The 15,421-nt window shown below is 45.8% G+C and overlaps 2 protein-coding genes across 10 annotated transcripts in view; one reads left to right on the plus strand and one right to left on the minus strand.

Moving 5' to 3' along the window:
• Positions 1-75: 75 nt before the first annotated feature.
• UBE2T (ubiquitin conjugating enzyme E2 T) lies at positions 76-8,854 on the minus strand. Of its 2 annotated transcripts, XM_060088701.1 has the most exons (7): positions 8,789-8,854; positions 3,204-3,374; positions 2,554-2,623; positions 1,437-1,542; positions 1,225-1,323; positions 1,014-1,091; positions 76-428 (listed from the first exon to the last, which is right to left on the minus strand). In XM_060088701.1, exons 2-7 carry the CDS (start codon positions 3,310-3,312, stop codon positions 306-308), a joined length of 585 nt encoding a protein of 194 aa, XP_059944684.1. In that variant the 5' UTR covers positions 3,313-3,374; positions 8,789-8,854; the 3' UTR covers positions 76-305. The 2 variants fall into 2 exon arrangements, with proteins under 2 accessions (XP_059944684.1, XP_059944685.1); XM_060088702.1 differs by lacking the exon at positions 8,789-8,854 and having other exon boundaries at positions 3,161-3,318.
• A 4,445-nt stretch (positions 8,855-13,299) lies between these two features.
• Positions 13,300-15,421, plus strand: part of PPP1R12B (protein phosphatase 1 regulatory subunit 12B) — a 199,641-nt gene continuing 197,519 nt past the window's right edge. For all 8 annotated transcript variants that reach the window (XM_060091508.1, XM_060091509.1, XM_060091511.1 and 5 more), the window contains exon 1: positions 13,300-13,681. In XM_060091508.1, coding sequence (XP_059947491.1) covers positions 13,391-13,681 — 291 coding nt within the window. In that variant the 5' untranslated portion in view covers positions 13,300-13,390. The remainder of the gene's footprint in view (positions 13,682-15,421) is intronic.

A 15,421-nucleotide genomic window follows, 5' to 3' on the forward strand; every position in this document is an offset into this window, starting at 1 on the left:
TCTCTGGCCAGTTTGCTCCCAGACACACATTCAGGATAAACACGTACTCAACATTAAATGATTATTTATTTTGCAGGTTTACAAGTTTTGGAATACATATGTATGAGCTAAATAAAACAAACTACACTCAGAGAATCAATGTAGAGCAGAACATATAAATACACAAGGTCTGTTTCACAGGATACAAAAGTGATGTCATCAAATACAAAGAAAAACATTCCAGAAATGTAAGCAAACTGGACCACGCTGGCAAGGGACGCTGGCAAAGAACGCATTAACTAAGATGGGCCGGGACAAGCCCCACCCTAAACATCAGGGCGAAATTTCTTTTCTACGCCCCCCAGGTGCCTGGCTTTCCTTTTCTGTGCTTCGCTGTGTCCTTCGGAGTCACCCGCCTCGGGGGGGTTATTAGGCGTCTCTTCATCAGCCTAAAAAGGAGCAGGCTGGGTAGAGCACAAGGTTCCCACCGACTACTCTCCCAGGTCCTTCTTTGCTGCCTCCTGGATAGGACACTCTCTCCAAAACCCGCTTCTCCAATCCTCTGTACTGTTTAATTTTTACTTCTTTTCACAAGCGACACTAACCGCTACGTGACTCGGTCTGAAGCACGGGGCAGCTCAGCGAAAACCTCGCGTGCTCATCTCTGGTCCTGAAGTCTGCCTTTTGTTAAATGAGGAAGCTATGGACGTAAAATGGGGACGTCTCTCCTTCCCCCTTCCTCCACGTCCATTTCCCCTCCCGCCCTCCCCGACCCCTGCAAAGAGCTCCTTCTGGCCTAAACCAGAGACCTCGGCTGCGCTGTGGTATCGTGGGTGGACCGCAGCTGCCGGGAAACCCTCCAGCCGGCTGAGCTAGCTGCTGACTAATTATGTAGAAGGCTGCGGTGGGAGATCAACCGGCCATCCTAACCTCCAGTACGAACTTGGCAAATCTAATAAACACACACACAGAGACACATTCACGCGTAACAGAGCAACCACAGGCGTGCCATCAGAGCTGTAGAGACACCCTACCTTCTGTCTCGCGTGCTTCTCTGTCCACTGCCTGGCATTCCTGAGGAAGACTGGCTTGTTGTATTTAAACTCTGAGGACTAGGATGGAAGCAGAGAGTCAGTGGAGAGAGAAGGGACTTGGTAACCAAGCTGCAGCCACTAGGCGACCCTCCCCAGTGGAGAGCAGGACGTGGGGAAAGCAGGCTGCGAGCGGGGGGCCGGGGGCGCTTACGATGTCGCCCATGAGCGGGTCGTCGGGGTTGGGCTCGGCCATGAGCTGCTGAACGGAAGTCAGCAGGGTCGCGATGTTGAGGGACGGTCTCCAGGCGCCCTAGGCAGACAGGCAGACAGAGAGCGGCCCTAAGGACGTGCTTCTCCAACACCGGTTTTAGAGCCGAGGACCACGGCAGGCAAGGGGGCCGGCCCGGCCCCACCTCCACTCACTTTGGGCGGCAGCTTGAGGACATCTAAGCAAATCCTTCCGGCGGAATCGATGTTGGGATGGTAGATGGGGGTCAGAAATCGGATCTGAGGAGGTTCAAACGGGTACCTTTGAAAGCACAGGGGAGCACGCAGGTTTTACTGAAACACTGCTTCCTACGTTACAAACAGCTGCTGGTCACTAACTAGGACGACAGCCTTTGAGGGGCAACCCTTTGCTCTTGCCAAATGTTTATCACAAAAATGTATCAACAGTAGAAAAGGTGAAATAATAGTACTGACAACACTCTTATACCCACGACCTGGACCAAGCCCCTTCACCCTCTAAATACTTCAGCATGTCTCTCCTAAGAATAAGGACCCTCTCCTACAGAGCTGCAAAACTATCAGTATACCTGTGAAAAAAATACAAAACTTATTTTCCAATATCATCTACTACTCAGATTTCCTCAGATTTCCCTTTTTTTACAGATGGGTGTTGAAAAACAGGATCCAATTTTGATTTATACCCTGCATTTGGAAAATCCCCATCGGTCTCAGAACTGACGCCCCCCGTGATTACTGAGCTGCTTCTCTCAGAACTTGTAACAAGCCTGGCCTGGTGAACAGGTGTCTACAAATCACAGACTACACTACAGCTACCACTCCCCTGATGAGAGCCTTACAGGAGACCTGGATTAAAAGGGGCCTTAACACCGAGGCAGAGAGAATGGTGGCTGCCAGGTGCCGTGGGAGCCAGCATTTAATGGGCTGGGGGTTTCAGGCTGGGGAGACGAAGAAGTTCTGGAGATGCGTGAGGGGGACGGCTGGACGACAATGTGAATGCATTTAATGCCACTGAACCACGTGCTTAAAAACGGTTTAGACGGTCAATTTTATGTATATTTTACTACAGTGACGGGCAGGGGGTGGGGTGGGGGTGAGGCCTAGATGTGATCCAACTCAGTGTTGAGAAAAAGAAATCGAACTCCAGAGACATGAAATAACTTGCCCAAGGTCACATTAAGTCACGGTAAGACGAGGATTACAATCCAGGTCCTTTAACTCCTGCATTCGACACTGCTCTGTCTTCCAGTAACTGCGCTTTACCTGGGAAATTTAGGATACAGTTCACACTGACCTCTCAGGAATGTTAACTTCCAGCTTGAAAACACCTTTTTCATAAGGTGTGTTTGCTCCACCTAGTATCTCTTAAAAGAAAAAAAAAAAAAAAAAAAAAAAGAACAAAACGTCAGGACGTAACCGATGATCTGAATTTCCACACCCCATGGACCTAATGAAGTCTGGTCCTAACGGAAAAGCTGGGCCTGGGACAGAAACTCTCTCAGGGCTCACCAAGTCCCCATGCAATGTACCAGTGCACCCAAAGTTGGTGTCAAACAAAGAATACACAGGAGATCAAAACAGAAGGTGGACAACGCTGGCCTCAGATCACATACAACCTGCAGTTCTGCTTTGGTGGGACACAGTGTTCTGAACACTTACGTTTCCCATCTGGCCTCATGGGTATTTGAGAAGGTGAGCTTTGGTGCTAACACTGCTTCAGAGCTGACACCCAGATCTTGGCTTACAAATCAGTGAAAGATGGAATCAAAGGCCAAAGAAGAAAGGTCATGGAAACCTCTTATAAATGTAAACAAGTTAGGGAGAAAGATGGCGGGGCACTTTGACCTTGCAGTTGTCCCCTACTTTAGAAGAACACACAGGTGTTCAAACATCAGCACAACCTTTGACAGGGTCGTGACCCGTCACGCCTGGTGCGACACCTACGAGCTCGCAGATCTTCCACGCGGTCCCCATCCTGCCAGCACGTGATGCCCGGGGGCGGCTCCGCAGCCAGCAGGCTCAGCTCTCTCTTCAGACGGGATGCTCTCTGCATGACCCCGGGGAGAAGCACCCACACACGGCTCCCGGCGCTGCACTGAACGCTGGCTGGGATCCCTGGGGAGAAAAGGGGCACTCACGAAAGGGTCAGTAACAGTGACCCCAGTTTTTAGCACACGGTTTCAATTCACTGAAGGACAAAGTCCTCATATTAATCTCTATTCTGAGAAGGGAGTCCGGGTTTTTTCTATTTCCTTCTAGTTATCTATTCAAGCAAACCCATCTAGAAAAGTAAAGTATAAAACAATGCAAACATTTCTACAAAAAGTCTGCATGCTTTCAATTAATGTCCGTCTCCACTGATACATAATTAACTACTGAGGCAGAACCTGGGTCTGGTTCTGCTCACCACTGCGTCCTCAGGTGCCCCGCAGAGAAAGGGATGGTCACGGACTAGCTGTGGGGGGAGAGCAGGGGCAGGGACGGGGGACGGTCCTCACTCCAACGAGAGGTTTATAAACCAACGCTTCAAGGTCTGGGGTTTTCTCCACGGAGTTTGGAATCCACGTATCTCTCAACCCTTCCGAGTCCGCTCCGTCAATTTCACCTTTCTTTAGTATTTCCGATCTTCTTACCTTCTTCCCATCCACGTTCAAACATGCTCAGCATCTCTCTCATCTACAACAAGCCCCTCCCCCCCTCGGCCCTCCTGCTCCCTCGGGCCGCCTCTGGCTCCACAGGTGAGTCACAGACGCCACCTCTACACTTCATTCATGACATTTCTGACAAACACATAATATTAATGTAATCAATTACATTAATATTTACACTTTTGTGTATTAAAATTTTCCTTACCCCCAAACTTAGATACTTTCACGTTTAAGTCTTTGACCCACTCGCAATCAATTTGTGTGTATAGTGTGAGTAGGGGTCCAAGTCTGAATTATTTCCCTCATATGAAAAACCAATTGTCCTAGTCCCATTTATTGAAAAGTCCATCTTTTCCCTGCTGATGTTGGCATAAATTTCCATACACGTATGGATGGCCCTGTTTTGGGATTATCGAATTTGTTTCATTGGCCAACTGTATTATCTTTCAGCCAATACCCCACTGCTTTAATTGTAGCTTATTATTAGTAAGACCTGGTATATGGGAAGGTGAGTTCTTCCCCCCTGTTCTTTTTCTTCAGGAATGCCTCGGTTATTTCTTAGTCCTCAGCTCTCCCATATGAATTTTAGAACAGTTTAAAAAGTCTACAAATACACACACACACACACACACACACACACACACAGAAAGCTGCTGTGATTTGGACTGGAATTCCACTGATTCCATAGATCAATTCCACTGACTCCATAGATGTCAATCAACTGACATCTTTATGGTAGTGAGTCCTACAATTCACGAACATGCTATGTTCAGGTCTTTCTGGATGCTTTTCAATAGTTTTATAATTTTCTCTATAAAGAGTTTACCTTTTGTTGGATTCATTCCTAAGTACTTTATATATATATATATATTTTTTTTTTTTTTTTGATGTTGGGGGTAGGAGTTTATTAATTAACTTATTTATTTTTGCTGTGTTGGGTCTTCGTTTCTGTGCGAGGGCTTTCTCTAGTTGTGGCAAGTGGGGGCCACTCTTCATCGCGGTGCGCGGGCCTCTCACTATGGCGGCCTCTCTTGTTGCGGAGCACAGGCTCCAGACGCGCAGGCTCAGCAGCTGTGGCTCACGGGCCTAGTTGCTCCGCGGCATGTGGGATCCTCCCAGACCAGGGCTCGAACCCGTGTCCCCTGCATTAGCAGGCGGACTCCCAACCACTGCGCCACCAGGGAAGCCCAGTACTTTATATTTTAATCTTTTTTAAAACTCTATTTTCTCCCCATTTCTTATTGATATAAGTAAATATAGTAGATTTTTAACCAAAACTTAATAATGCTAATGATGAATCTATTTGGGAGGTGGGCTGCAGCTGGTAATTCTACATATATCATCCATGAATAATCAGTTTATTTCTTCCCTTCTAACCTTTTTCCTGTCTTCTATTCTGGCTATAACTTCCAGTACAATGCTGAAGAAAAGAGCTGATAGCTGGTATTCTTATCCTATTCCTAACCTTAGAGGAAAAACTTTCAACACTATTGCTTATGGGTAAAACTGGCCTATAATTTTCCTTCCTAATTTTGTCATCAGTTATCAAAGTTAAGCTGGCCTCCTGAAATGAGTTAGTTTGACATCCTATAGAAGAGTCTGGGAGATTACCTGTTTCTAAGATGTTTGACAGAATGATACCTGGTAATGGCATTTTCAACGTGAGAAGATTTTAAACTACAAACCCAATTTCTTTAAATATTACAGCACTATTTAAGCTTTCTATTTCTTATTGAGTCAATTTTGGCAAGTTAAATTTTTCTACAAATTTATCTATTGCATTGTTTTACATTTATTTGTATAGAGTTATCTTTTCAGTTCTGACATATAATGCTATACATTGCTTTCTAACTACCAGTGCATTACAAAGTTTTGATATGTAGAATGTTTATTCCTCTGTTCTCAATATATTCTAATTTCCATTACGATTTCTTTAATTTATTTAGAAACAGGTTTCTCAATTTTCAAACATGCAAGAGCTTCAGAGTTGTATTTACTATTGATTTCTAATATGTAGCTTTTCAAATCCTTTGAAATGTGTTGAGTCTTGCTTTATTGCAAAATATGCAGTCGATGTTCATAAATGTCCCAGGTGTGCTTATAAGTAAGACTGCCCCAAAGTTACAGGCTCAGCGTTCTCTACCCGCCCACGAGAGAGGTGTGCTGGTCGTGTTGCTCAAATCTTCTCCATCCTTACTGCTTTCCCCTCCTCTGTGATTTATCAGTAATGAGAGATGTTTATTGAGAGTAGATCATTCTGATGTGAAATCTCTTAATTTCTCCTTGTAGTTCTATCAATTTTTGCCTTATATATTTTAGGCTAAGCTGTTAGATACACACAAATTTAGAACTGCTACATATTCCTAGCAAATTATAGCTTTTATCACTAGCAAAGAACACTTCTGTTCCCCAGTAATGCCTTTTTCTTAAAGTGTATCTCATGTTAAAGCTACTCCAGCTTTCTTCTGGTTGGTATTTGCTGAGACATCATTTTCCATCTTTTTATTTTCAACCTTTCTGCATCTTTACACTTTAGATGTGCCTCTTGTATATGTCTGGATTGTTTAAACCCAGTCTTTAAATCTTTATCTTTTAATTGGTATATTTAACATATTTACATTTACCAATATATTAGTTATTGATTACCATAAAACCACTCGAAACTTAGTGAACAAAAACAAGCACGTTTTGTTTGCTATAATTCTGTGGGTCAGCAATTTGAGCTGGGCTCAGCTTAACAATACTTCTTTTGGTCTTGTCTGGGATTACTAATGTGGCTGAAGTCATCTGGGGGCTCTACTGGCTGCTGAATGGACTGGGAGGTCTAAGCTGGGGTGGTTCATCTCTCTTCCACCTCTGATGGGAGGACCGGCAAAGTCACGTTGGAAAGGGGCACAGAGCCTGAGTTGGGAGGAATGATGGCCATCTTTGCAAACAACCTACCACAATCATAATTACTGATTATATCATGGACAAAGATAAACAATGGACAGAGGATCTGATTAAAAAATGGACAAAGGATCTGAATAGATATTTCTCCAAAGAAGATACAAAAATAATTCTATAAGCACGTGAAAAGATGCCCAACATCATTAGTCACTAGGGAAATGCAAATCAAAACCACAACAAGCTGTAACTTCACAACCACTAAGATAACTATAACCAAAAAGACAGCATCTAAGTGTTGGCGAGGGATGTGGAGACACAAATCCTCATATGTTGCTGGTGGAAATGCAAAACGATGCAGCTGCTTTGGAAGATAGTCTGCCAGTTCCTCAAAACAGTTAACAAGGAGTAACTTATAACCCTGTAATTCTACTCCTAGGTATATAATCAAGAGAACTGAAAACATATCTACATAAAAATCTGTACATGAATGGTCACAGCAGCATTTTTCATAATAGCCAAAAAATGGAAACAATCCAAACGTCTGTCAACTGAAGAATGGATAAACAAAACGGGGAATGTCCATACAATGGAATATCATTCTGCAATGAAAAGAAAGTGATTCACCAATTCCACTTCCGGGAATACGTCCAAAGGAAACAACTCTAACTTGAAAAGATATCTGCATGTCAAGTTCAAAGTGTTATTAACAATAGCCAAGACTCAAACATCCATCAATGGATGAACAGCTAAAGAAGTTGTGGTATGTATACACAATTGAATACTATTCAGCCATAAAAAAGGAGGAAATCCTACCATTTGCAGCAAGATGAATGGACCTTGAAGGCATTAAACTAAGTGAAATAAGTCAAAGACAAATACTGTATGACCTCACTCACTTATATGTGGAAAAGGTCACATTTCAGGATCTGGTTCTCAGTTTTGTAGTCTAAAACTTCAACTTGGCAGTAAACCTAGATTTGATAGGGCTTAGATGTACTAATTCATGCCAAGCTCACTCACAAAGACTTAAACGTTAATTAAAAGGTCAATTTATTAATTTGTAAAACTACAGTAAAATTTTTAAGTCCACATATTCTCTCCCTAAGTTATTCCTACTTGGAAAACTAATCATAATCAGAAGATTACCTGGTGGTCATAGATTGTAGTTAGGAGGACGACAGCAACTTATGATAATCATAAACTTAAACTGAGGCATCTATCTTAACCATATGTTTAAAGGTGACTAAGTCTGTGTATTGGTTGGGTCAAGGTACTCTCCTGAACTGGGGTACAAAGACAAAGCGTCCTTTGGTTCTCCTTCTAATCTCCAGGGCTGCTGCTCCTCCACAATTGACACACTCAGAAATATTTAAATAGAATTAGTCATACTACAGGCCAATTAATATGTTAAATAGAATCAATTACACTACAACAGTCATTCATGTAAATTATTCCAAATTTCCTTAGCCACACCTTTAAGACCATCATCTCTGGAACCAGTTACTTTACTACGTAATTAACCACTATTTTTATATACTGATCCTTACCACTTTTTCTCAGTAAGCAGACACTGGGAATCAATGACAATAAAACAAATAGGCAAAAGTCACAGAGTGTCGCGGGGGGGGCACAGGTACGTCTGAGGAGGCAGGGAGGAGGCGGGGGTGGGGGTCGGCAGGGAGAATGTGAGGAGGGGGCGGGACGGCCGGGGGGAGGGGCATGCCTGGAAGGGATGGGGGAGGCCCGGGGGTTGGGAGGGGGCGGCCACTGGGGCGTGGTGGTGGCAGCGAGATGGCTGGGGCGGCCGGGGGACAGGGGGACAGGCCGGGGGCACGCGCCCTCCACGGCTGTCAAGACATCCAGAGCCTCCGTTCCACAGCCGATAGTCGGAGAAGAGGAAGGTCCCCCGACAGGCAGAAAGCCGCCCCTTCCCCCACGCAGACCCCCGCGGGCGGCCTCTCGGCAGAAGAGCCGGAGCACCCGCTCTCTCACCTGCGCTGACGCCCCTCGCAGTGCAGAGGCGCCGACCAGCCTGCACCGCGCCTGCGCGAGCTCGATGGTTGCGTCGCCCCGCCTCCCACCCGCGAGGGTGTGATTGGTCCGGAGCGCCGCCCGGGAGGAGCGCGGCCTCCGATTGGCTAGGCTCCGAGCGGGCTCCGCCCACGCGCTTTGAACAGGGGCGCGGCGCGCGGGAACTGGCTCGGGACTGGCTCCGTCTGTCCGAGCGAGAGGCGCGGTAGGAGGAACCGGGAGAATCTGATCTGGAGAAGGGGCTGCGGTCTAGGTTTTTCACGCGGAGGGGCTGCCATTCCAGGACAGTCATACCCGCGGAGGGCGCTCCGGGAATTCAACGGAATCTGAGGGACTGGGGGTTCGGAGCCGGGTTCCGACTTGGGGCGCGCGGCCCGGCGGCCCTGGCTTCTAGCGCGGGGAGCGTCTGTCGTGCTCGGATTGCACTGCCGGCCGGAGGCCGCACCCACCCTCGCCTCCTGCTCCGGCCGCGGGAGGGGCGGCCGGTCCTCCTAAACCTGCGGACCGGTACAGTCCGACCGCTGCGGGATTTGTGCGTTCAGCCCAGATCTGCGTTCAGTAGCCGTGGCTCGCGGTGACCGCTGCGTGGGGCGTCCTCTCTGCCCCGCAGACCCGCGCTCTCCAGGACGGTCCGCGGCGCTCCCGGGGCCTCACGTCGGTTGTGGGAGTGAGCCACGAGGGGAGATGCGAATCACACAGGAATCCTGTTACTGTCCAGTTAGCTGTCGGGTTCGCACCTACTGTTAGCATTTACTCATTGTGGGGAAGTGTTTTCTGTCTTAATTCTGGAGTTGGCTGCTTATTTTAGTACTGATATTTTCTATTTTAATCTCTTCAGTGTCTTCTCTTATTTTCCACCCCAACTGTAACTGTGTCACAATTACAGTTCTGTCTTCGGAGCTGAAATTGATTACTTTCTTGGGTGGTTTTCTGAGAATCGAGTCTTAAAAATGTCTCTTAGAAAAACCAGGCAGTATGTTGAGTCTGGTGGAAAAGAGAGATAGTATGATAAAATAAGCAAAGACCTGTAGTTTTGGAAGCCAAACCGAAAGAATTGGATAAAAGAAAAAAGAAAAACAGAACTCCATGGGCTAAATGTACAGTCTCTGTTTGTCCACCAGAGGGAGGTATGTTAACTGGTGGGAACAGAGGCCACGCTGAAAGGTTTTCATAAACTACCGGTGTCATTGCTTTAAAAAATGGAGTATTCTAATTTGTGGTTCATGTTTTAAGTGTATGGGAAATTATTATTTGATAAAAGTTTCCTCACTTTATACAACAGTGTATGTGCATCATAGCTGGTGCACTTAGTACATTTAAAAGTTCAAAAATTGTGGTGATGGTTTTGTAATGTGTAAAAATACCAAATCACTATGTTGTGCACCAGGAACTGACATAGTTTATAGGTTAATTATACTTCAACAAACAAACAAATCTTATAGAAAAAGAGAACAGATTTGTGGTTTACCGCAGGCAGGGGAATTGGATGGAGGCAGTCAAAAGATACAAATTCCAGTTATAAGATAAATAAGTACTAGGGATATAATGTCCAATGTGATAAATATAATTAACACTGCTGTATGTTATATATGACAGTTAAGAGAGTAAACCCTAGGAGTTCTCATCACAAAATACAGCTTTTTCTTTTTCTTTTATTTTGTTATCTATATGAGATGATGGCTATTCACCAAGCTTACCGTGGTCATCTCATGATGTATGTAAGTCATATCATCATGCCGCACACCTTAAACTTATACAGTGCTGTATGTCAATTATATCTCAGTAAAACTGGAAGAAAAAAGTACAAAAATTATGTTTTACTTATACACAGGATTATTTGTCAGGATTTATTCACTTGCATATAAAATATTTTTTTCTTTAGAATATATAGGAAATCTAAACTCTCATGTTTGTTTAATGGTAGTAAACAATTGTATAAGTTTATTGTTTAAGTTTACTCTCAGAGAGCCCTTCTTGGGGGAAGACGTTTCAGAAAAAAACTTAGATGATTTTAATTTTGAAAAGATTTTCAAATCATTATACACAGATTGATTTTTTTTTTTTTTTTGGTGGCATAACTTTTTTTTGGCTGAGCTAGTTAAATTAATTAGATTATAATAATTATCACTGCATTCCGTAATCACGTAGCTGGAAGATTCATCTCCTTCCAGGTAGGTTTGCACGTAAATTATGTAAGGAACTTAACTACTTATATTTTTCTTTAAAATCTCCAAAGAGGGTATCATTTTCTTACTACCTCAGGAAAAAAGCAAGTAAAATAGATACAGTAAGGAAGTACTACCTGGAACTTCCTAGTATTGAAATTTAAGTTCATACCTCTTGGGAAAGTATGGATTTAACTTGGACTTGGCCAATTTTAGCTTATTTTTACAAGTGGAACCAGATGTTTCTTCTTTCCTGATTCTGAATGCATAAAGAATACAGCCAGAAGAAATGTAACATTATCGATCCATGAAAATTTTACCCTAGTTTAAAAATCCTTATTAGAAAACCAGTATGTAAAATATATGGTCCAATTATACATACTTTTTTTGAGCCGATATTGTGTACCAGGATCATAATATTAAAATGGTGCACGTGGATTGCTGTCAGAGATCTGTTTCCTGAGATTTCAGCAATTTGCTGAAATTTGAAAACTTGCCCTTCTCTTACTTTTTTGTTTCCTTGCCAGACTAGCAGAGTTCAGCTAATAATGGTTTCTTGAAGCGGGTTAGGTTCCTAGCTAAGTATTATTTCCTATCTGGTTTAATATCAATATTTCTTTTATTCTATAGGGACAGTTCTATTTGAGAGCTTGTGAGCAATTTTAATTATCAGCAAGAGGCAGAGTTGGAATACGAAGAGGTTCCATGCTGACAAGTTACAAAGTAAACCTCATACAGAATTTTTAATTCCAATAGATGATGAGGCATGAGAAGTTCTATGGTGACTAAATTAATGCAAGGAAAATATGGCTATATAAAGTATACAGTATTACATCTTTTATTTTTATGCACATTGTTCTTCAGAGTTCTCAAAGATGTATGACTTAATTAGTATTTATAAAGAATTCAAGGTTACCTAATTAAAGCATATATGGATAGACGTCGTATTATTAGACATAATAATTTACATTTATATGTCCCTTTTTCATTTGATTCTTGGCTTGTCTCAGGGGAAATTGAGGCACACGATAGAACATAGTAAAGTTTCCCTTTACAACGACCTAATCATTTTTGCAACATTTTTTTAAATGAAAAACTTCAACCATACAGGAAAGTTCAAAGAACCTAATAATTGTATATGTTCTCTATCATAATGGAAAACAGAGTTATGTTTTGTCCAGGGCTAAAGCCCTGGGGAGTTAAAGTTACTGAGTCAACCTGACAGGTTTTAATAACCAAGTTCACTGTGAATATGAAAATGGCCTGCGTGCTGCCTTAGGAATGTAGGACGCGCACGGTAGTTTTTTTTAATTGAACTATAGTTGACTTACAATACTGTGTTTGCACCATAGTATTTTTTTGTAGGTTTGGGAAAAAAATCATGGAAGACGGGATATATGTCCCACATATGCCTCCCAAGAACTTAAGATCCATGAAAAGGGTAGAAGAGGAGGAGAGAGACAGAAGGGAAATTAATATTTATTGTGAACTGGTATACGCACAGAGATAGTACTAGATATCCTTGCATGTATTATCTCATCCGCTCCACACGACCACCCTGAGATTTTTTTTTTTTTTTTTTTTTTAATTTTTTGGCCGCGCCGGGTCTTGTGGGATCTTAGTTCCCGAGCAGTGATTGAATCGGCGCACCCGGCCGTGAAACCGCCAAGTCCTAACCTCTGGACCTCCAGGGAATTCCCTAAGGTATTATTATTCCCATCTTACAAATCAGGCTCGGAGAAGTCAAGTAACTTGTTGGGAGGAGAACTGAACTTGAATGCGCTTCCCACTATACCTGCGAGCATCATTCCCAGGATCTCTTCAGGGCCACCTGTTAATGCGTTCTAAATTACAACGTTAATAAAGCTCTGGATTTACAACCAGGACACGGTTTTGAGAGTTTCGGGTACTTTCCATCCAGTTTTCCGCAATAGAAAGTAGGGATAATTACCGACCCCTTTTCCACTTCAAAAGGCTGACGTGATAATTAGGGAGCCGAGATTAGCTGGAAGTCAGAAGAATAAACTACGACTCCCAAAAAGCCCGCGGAGGTGACTCGGGCGGGGGACAGCTCTCGCTTCGGGGCAGAGGTGACCCCGCGCGTCCGCGGCCAAGCAGGGAGCACCCCCGGGCCGCGCCTCTTTCCCCACGCATCCAGGGACTTGTAGTTCCCATCGGGAGCGGGTGCGCCCGGGGGATGGGGGGGCGCCTGGATCTCTTACTACAAGTCCCGTGATGCAACCGGGGCTCCGCCGCGCCTGCGTGCTGAGGCCGCGTGGGGAGTGCGGGCGGCGCGGGCAGCGGAGCAGTAAAGATGGCTGCGCGCGGGTCTCCGCCCTCCGCTCCCGGCTGAGGCGCTTGGCGGCGGCTGCGGCGGCGGCCCGCAGCAGCGGCGGCGATGGCGGAGATGGAGCACCTGGGCGGGAAGCGGGCCGAGTCGGCGCGGGCACGGCGGGCCGAGCAGCTGCGGCGCTGGCGGGGCTCGCTGACGGAGCAGGAGCCCGCCGACCGGCCGGGCGCGGGGCTGCCGCCGCAGGCTCAGCGGGGGGGCCCGCGGGTCCGCTTCGAGGACGGCGCCGTGTTCCTGGCCGCCTGCTCTAGCGGGGACACCGACGAGGTGAGGCGGCTCCTGGCCCGGGGCGCCGACGTGGACACGGCCAACGTGGACGGCCTGACCGCCCTGCACCAGGTGAGCGCGCGGGGCCGGTGGCCGAGCCGCCTCCCGCTCCCCCCTACCCCAGCCCCGCGGCAGGGGTCCCCGCCGCCCGGCAGTGTCCGCATCCCGCCACCCCCGGTCGGCGCGGTGTCCCCCGGTGCGCGCCCGCGCCGCCTGCCCGGTTCCCTCTCGGAAGCCGGCTTTCCGTTCTCCCGGGAGCGAGTCCGGGGTCGGGCCGGGGCTGGCGGGTCTGGGTCCGCGCTGCGTCCTCTGGTTTGCGATGGTTTGAAGGCAGCTTCCGTGTCCCGCGGGCGCAGCTCGCGAGCCCCCGACCTCACGCTCTCCCCGCCAGCGTTACCCGCGCCGGCGGAGAACCAATCTGCGGAATCACCTGGTTTGCTTGATGCTCGTGGAATAGCCTTTCTTTCTTTCTTTTCCCCTAAAGCCCCCTGTGGAAATGACACGCCCCGGATCGGGCTGTAATCTGTGGACTGTGGGTAACTTGACAGTTAGTTCTGTGCTTGGTACGAACACCTTTACTTTCCCCCTCTTATGCAACCATGTTCTGTGTGGCTGTCATGACTAACTCCACCCTCCCTCTCCACGTGGAACTCCATTAGTTATTTCGGTGAGCCGGGAGCTGGACACCCACTCTTAATCTCTCTTGTTTTCCTTCTTCTGCTGTCTGTGCAAAGTGGATGTGTTGGCATGAGAACCCACTTCTAAACAATAATTCAAGTTCGCGTCATACCACTTCCCTGAACATACTAGCCAGTACCTTAAAATTCGTCCTCACCATGTTTGCAGTCCTTTTTTTTTCAAATAAAAGAACCTTCTTTTCACCCTGTTATATGCATTTCTTCATGCTCTCAACAGTGCCCCACCTAAGGTAGCAACCAACATTTGTGTAGTCCTTTGCTTTTTAAAAATTATTTTATATGTCTTACTGCATGTAATCTCAGCAGTGATCCTTTGAAGCAGGTGTGGCAGGTAGTGTTGTTGTAATAACCGTTTTACAGTTGAGGAATCTGAAGCTTAGAAAATGGTTGCTTGTGCGAGATTACAGGGGCGAGAAGTTGCCCTTAGGCATGGATTTTTCAGATTTAAGCTCCAGAGCTGTATATCTCACCTAACAAGGAGCTGAATATAAATAAGATGGACACAAAAGAGTGTAACTGAAAGTGGGGTCCGGCCGCTCGCCGCTCAGAAGCCAATAAAGAGGCAAGGTTGGTGGAAAGGAAAGTTTGCTTTACTTTGGATGCCAGCACGTGGAGGGGGGCGGGGCGGAGGGTGGACGCCTGCCTAAAGGCCGACTCCCCCCACCGATAGTCAGTGGGCAAGAGCTTTTACAGGCAGAGGGAGGGGGCTCCATGCAGAAACAGCACAGTCAGCTCTGATGGTCATCTTGAAATTGGTCATTGGTGGTCTGATCAGCATCATCTTGATTGTTTTTAAGTACAGTTAGGCTTCAGTTCCAGGGTCGGTTTGTTCCCATTTCTTGAGGCCGGTTCTCAGAATTGTGGCAGCTTAGGTCATGGCTACAGCCTGGTCATCATGTAGTTAACTTCTTCCAGCTGGCGGGGGTTTCAGTATCTACAAAGTAAACAGCTCACAGGATATGGCTCAGAATATTATCTATAGCCCTTGAAGAGGGACTGAAGGTCCTTGACCATGCTTAAGGACTAAACTATTATTATTTGGTCTCCTTTGACTGTTTTCCTTCGTTTCTGCATTTTCTCACTTCTCTGATTAAACTTATTCTTTGACTAAAGT

Source organism: Mesoplodon densirostris, chromosome 2, assembly GCF_025265405.1.
Source record: "Mesoplodon densirostris isolate mMesDen1 chromosome 2, mMesDen1 primary haplotype, whole genome shotgun sequence".
Lineage (NCBI taxonomy): Eukaryota > Metazoa > Chordata > Mammalia > Artiodactyla > Ziphiidae > Mesoplodon > Mesoplodon densirostris.